Source organism: Orycteropus afer, unplaced genomic scaffold (genome assembly GCF_000298275.1).
Source record: "Orycteropus afer afer isolate SDZICR_OR568_19922 unplaced genomic scaffold, OryAfe1.0 scaffold00154, whole genome shotgun sequence".
NCBI lineage: Eukaryota > Metazoa > Chordata > Mammalia > Tubulidentata > Orycteropodidae > Orycteropus > Orycteropus afer.
In genome coordinates, this window is record NW_006921741.1 from 1,229,519 (window position 1) to 1,235,305 (window position 5,787).

General features: G+C 44.3%; 1 protein-coding gene across 1 annotated transcript in view; it reads right to left on the bottom strand.

Moving 5' to 3' along the window:
• Nucleotides 1-4,379, bottom strand: part of LOC103201551 (prolylcarboxypeptidase) — a 118,234-nt gene extending 113,855 nt beyond the window's left edge. Inside the window, exon 1 of the mRNA XM_042781709.1 lies at nucleotides 4,215-4,379. Coding sequence (XP_042637643.1) covers nucleotides 4,215-4,379 — 165 coding nt within the window. The remainder of the gene's footprint in view (nucleotides 1-4,214) is intronic.
• Between the last annotated feature and the right edge of the window lie 1,408 nt (nucleotides 4,380-5,787).

Below are 5,787 nucleotides of genomic sequence, written 5' to 3' on the forward strand. Positions count from 1 at the left end.
AGACAAAGTATATGTGAACTGCTGTATGAAAAGTGAATTTACTCTGTAAATCTTCACCCAAATCCTAATAAAAAAAAAAAAAAAAAAACCTATTTGTGTCTAAAGGCTGTGCTCTTCAATGTTACCTTATTCAAACTCCAAGATCATATCAACTTCCTGAGTCTCCAGAATTTAGATGAAAGTTAATTCACCATATCTAAGGAATAAACTATCTCTCCTTCCAACAATGATTCTATGTTACCAGAAATAGAACTCAGTTCAGAATTCATATAATACTTGTGAGAGTATACCCTAGGCCTAAGGAGAAAGCTATCAAGAGATGTGCTGCTAATAAAAGAAAAGGAAAAAGAATAAAAAGAGGCAGAAGAGGTATAGCCATAGGCCCATCAAGGGGCCCAAACACAACTACATTTTATCAAGCATCAGGGCCAATGTGACAAAAATGGAAAAGGGGAAACTAGAATAGGAACTGAAAACAGTAAAGTAAGGGATGTAGAAATAGCTTAGCCCATTGATATAATGGCCTCACAGCAGACAAGGAAATAGCTGTGGGAAAGCTCTGGCAGTAATCAGTGGCCATGAGCTGAATTTACAACACTGGACCAAGATGCAGAGTTGTAACATAAGCATTAATCACTAATTAATGGGAATACTTATTAATAGGTGCAGATGAGTGACCACTGTAGAAGAGGAATTACCACAATTGTCACATGTTTGGATTAATCTGAAATATATAACCACCGTGTAGAGAACACAGTTTTAGGGCAGAGTGATGAAGAAACTAGTACCTACCATATTCCAGGTGAGTGTGCTTTTATATGTTACCATATTTAACCCTCATAACAACCTTGGTAGATATTGATCCCTACTATACCATTGAGAAAAATGGTGGTTTGAAAGGAGTTATGTTCCTTCCACACTATATCATAAGGTAAAATACCCTCAGGATTCACTTTCTCACCTGAAAAGGGTGATAGGAGGGAGGGAATGAGATGTAGTAAAACACTGTAACTACATTCCTTCCATACACCCCAGAGAGCCTGTTACAACACTGACATCACACATGTATCCACAACTTTGATGTGTCCAAGTGACGTGCTATCCTTTCTTTGGTCTCCTGATTCAGTTATTTCAGGTAAAAGAAATAAATATGCCTACTAAATCAACAACTGAAGACTTTGAGGAGGAAGAATAACTTGTAAAGAATGGAAGCAAAAGAAAGAAAAAATGGCTTGTGTCAATTAAATGACAGCTGCCTTCGTTTTGTTTAGGTTTCCTTTGGATAGTTATTCATTCACTTAAAAAAAACTATAATTTTTATGGGCTCTGGTAGATACTGAAGAGTGCAATGTAGCTGAAGGGACACAAACAAAACAGTAAGTGTGAAGGTAAAAATAGATCATTTATATTGTCCTAAAGAAGTCAAGAAGGCTTTACAGAGGAAGTGGCATTTGAGCTGGGGATAGAAGTATGAATGTATCAAATTGAGAAAAGAAATAGTATTCTGGGCAGAATTTCTGACAAAGTAAAATTCACTTGGGTGTTTTTTCTATTTTGTGAAAAGTGTATGCGAATGGAGGTGGAGATGGGGATTTGTGGATATGAAGCTGAACAGGCCAGCTGGGGTCATGTGGTAAGGAACAATGGATTCCATGCCAAGGAGTTTTGGCCTTCACCCTACAAGCAACCAGAGTTATTAAGGATTTGTAAGCAGGGGAAGGAAGGGCCATAGGTAAGTCTCTTTAACAAGACCATTCAAGGAATCTAGAGGCATACAAGGACAGCCAGGATTAGCTCAGTCAGCTTGACAGACATAACTGCAGATAGAGAAGGTTATAAAACTTGACAAAAATTAAACCTCAAACAAAAACTAACTCTAACTAAGTTTACTTTAAAAGCCATGTGCTCTAACTAAATATGTGTACACACACACACACACACATCTGACTAAAGCAGAGAGCTCTGGCTGAAAAAGGCCAGGGAGAATATGGATACTAGAGCACCCTATTTGGCTAACTTGGCCTCCACTTTAGCCTTCACCCAGCATCCCTCTAACACAGCTCCCCAAAGAGCCCTTGATTTTATGAAACACACTGGTGTGAGTCTAAATCTTTCCATTTATAAATACAGAAATTGTGACCAGGAGAGTTAGGTGAGTTATCTGAGGAAAAGACTTCTGTTTCCTGGTGCCTCTGCTGAAATTAAACAAAATTCTCTTCCTCACAAATGCTAATTCAAACTTCTGTGTTAAAATTGTTTCCTTAAACCTTAGGGGGCAGTGAATTTATGTTAATGGTGTTGGAAAAACTCAGCAAAGGAGGATGAGAACGGTTGCAGAACTCAAAAGAATATGATGAATGTTACTAAATTGTACATATAAAAACTGTTGAATTGATGTATGCTTCTCTATGTATATTCTCAACAACAAAAACAAAATAAATAAAATTTAGGGGGGGAAATGGTTCCTTATAAGTTGTTTGAGAAGTTCATGCCATCCTTCTATCCCAAATTTCTAGTTGAAATTCACATAGGGCAGTAGCCATGCATTTTATAAGTGCCCGCTCAAGGCCAGATACTCTGCTGGGGATATTTTATTTGCTCTTATTTAACCATCATAGCAATTGAGATCAAGAAACTGGGCTCAGAGGGACCCTGCCCAAGGTCACATAATTCATCCAACTGTGGTGGAGTCCATGCTGACTCTGACCCTGTAGGACAGAGCAGAAGTGCCCCAGTGGGTTTCCAAGTCTGTAATCTTTACAGAAGCAAACTACCAGCAGAGTTGCTGGTTGGTACCAATGGAGACCTTTCAGTTAGCAACTGAGCACTTAACCACTGTACTACCAGGGCTCCTTGGTCACACAGCTAGCAGGGTGGAATTCTGGTCTGGTTCCTAAATACAAGACTTTGACTCTCTCTCTCACTCTTTCTAATCCCAAACTTTCCCAAATCTGCCTATGTCTACACAGGCACAAGAAATGCAGAACTTCAAGGAATCTTGTCATTTCACAAAGGATCTACTTTCACAGCCAAGCTTGATGGGAAATACCCTATCTTGCAGCCAAGCACAAACCTCTAACCTCAATGTTCAAAACCTTAGAAACACTAACCACCATGCACCCCCACCACTAAACCTTTGCAAGCATTTAAAAAAAAAAAAAAAAAAAAAAATTCAGTAGTTCAGAGAATAAAGAAGGTCAAATACTCTTAATAAAAGGCCTGCAAAATTACCTTTGAGGTGAGCAGACTGGCACTTAAGGATTGGGTAGGTATTTGATATTATCTAATAGGTAAAGTTTACTAGAATTCGTATTTATGGGCTGCCTTGGGACAAAAGGCACTCTTGTGTATTAATGTTTAACCGCATTTGGCTGCTGACCAAAACATCACCCAGCCATTTGGCAGAAGATGAAGCAGTCTGCTTCCATAAAGATTTACAGCCTTGGAAACCCTATAGGGCAGTTCTACTCTGTCCTTTAGGGTCTCTAAGGAGTTCTGGTGGTGTAGTGCCTAAGGCATTTGACTACTAACCTGGTTGGCGGTTCAAATCTACCAGCTATTCCGCGGAAAGACGACTGGGTAATCGACTTCCCTAAAGATTTGCCGCCTTGGAAACCCAAAGGGGGTCACTATGAGTCAGAATCGACTCTATGGCAGTGAATTTGGTGTATATATATGTGTGTGTGTATGTATATATATGTCAGAATTGATTCAATAGGCAGTGAGTGGGTTTGAGACAAAACATGACTGTCACTTTGGAATAAGGGCCATTGTTGGCATTAAATAATTTCAATGGGGCGGTTGTTTAAGGGAGTTGGGACTGGGGCATCTTTTGGGAGCAAGGAGAGTTGAGGTGATGGTCATGATTAATTACAGAACAGGCTGAGCCAAAAGTGTGGAGCCAGGGACTGATATTAAGTTATTGGTAACGAAAGGAATGATTTTAAACAGAACTGAGACGTGGGGCCATCCTCTGGAAAGTGTGTCCAAAGGCCTGGCAGGTGCTAGGCATCAGGAGGAATGAATTTCGAGAGGCAGGCTAGGGCGAGGGTTAGGAGGCAGGATTTGGGAAATCCGGAGCTGGGCTGCGGCGCCAGGCAGCGCAAGAGTAACGGGTTGATACACAGGCTCTACGGGGCTTAGGTCTGGGCGGTTGAACCCAGAGCAGCGAAGCCCCAGCTACTCCCCTCCCTCGATCCTCCTAGCCCGCTTACCTTCTGTTTGAAGTAGAAAATCGAGTAGTTCCTGGCTATAGAGGGGCGGGATGTGGGTCGGGCTGGTAAGTGAAGGCTACCGAGGGACATCAGGGCTGGCGATCTCGGGATGGCGGCCCCGGGCGCCAGGTGAGGCAGAAGCAGAAGCAGGAGCAGAAGCTCCATGTCTCAGGAGGGCGTCTGCTACGCGGGTGGCAGAGTCGGAGCCGAGCGAGCCGACTCGCGCAACCGGAGCCTGGCTCTGCCCTAAGCTCCTCCCGCCACGGTCCGGCTCCTCCCCAGAGAAACTAAAAGTCATTTTGCCACTCAGCGCTGCCGACTTAATTTAACTCAGGTCACCCTACCCACGCAGCCCCAGACTCCGAAGGCACCACTTCCACTCTACACTTCCCCTCTTGCCATCCACTCCTCAGAGCCACCCAACAAGTCTGTGCTCCTATCACTCCAGAGACACCTCTTTCCTCATTGTCTTATCCTATCCTTACCTACTTCTCCCACCAAACTCACATCTCGGCCGGAACACCTCATATCCCTCTCACAGTCAAACCCTGCCCTGGACACCTCAATTCTATTGTCACACCCTCTCCGCAAATCTCAAGTAAAGATCATAGCTGCCGTGACAATTCTTTGATCGTTCACTACATGCCATTCATTGTAACACTAGGTATGATGACACACACGTCTCATCTCAGTCATCACAGCAATCTTGAGAGACATGTACGATTGTTACTACCATTTATACATGAGAAAATTGAGGCTCGGAGAGGCAGCGACTTGCACTGGTCACTCTGATAACAAGTAGAACCTGGTTTCACAGGCCGCTCAGTCTGGCTCCTTCCACCCCACCTCTTTGCCATCCTAACCATCCATTATGGTACCCGATCCCTGAGTTATCCCAATCGTGTTGCCCGCTCAACTCATCCCTTCCGGAAGTCACTCCCGGCTCGAATCATCCCTTCATCCAGGTAAGGCCCCTTCTACTTTGGAGTAGTCGGCTCCAGGCCCGGCCTTCCTCCCTTCCCCGGGCTGAGTTATTCCTCTGAAACAGCGCCCCCTTCCGTCTTCACGATTCTGCCAACTCTCTTCACTCAGCTTCCATTCCCCTTTCCAATCACCCCACGGGACCCCAGTCCGCTCCCACTCCTTCTCGGGCCTACGCGGCGCAGGGATACTCCAACACCAACTTTACAGACTGCACTACTGCTCCACTAGTCAGGGAAGAACATTCCTCAAGCCACTGTCCCTACCCCCACTTTAACAAAAATGGTCTCTCCCAAATGCTCGCAGGATTTCGTTGCTACACTTCGCCCGGTAGCGCCTTCTTCTGATTGGTTCTAAATCACGTGGTTCTGACTACAGCAAATACGTCACTTCTGTCGGAAGAGGAGGCGGGAGATTCAATTGAAGGAGTCTGTCGAGCAGCTGAGTCCTGCTGGCTTGCGTCCCGAGCGGACCTGAGAGTTGCTTGGACTGAGTCCCATTCCAGTGCCCCAGGTGAGGAACTGGGAGAAGAGGTTTTCAGGGAGCTCAAGGGTTGGACACCTCTAACGAGGTCCTTAACGTCGGTATGAAT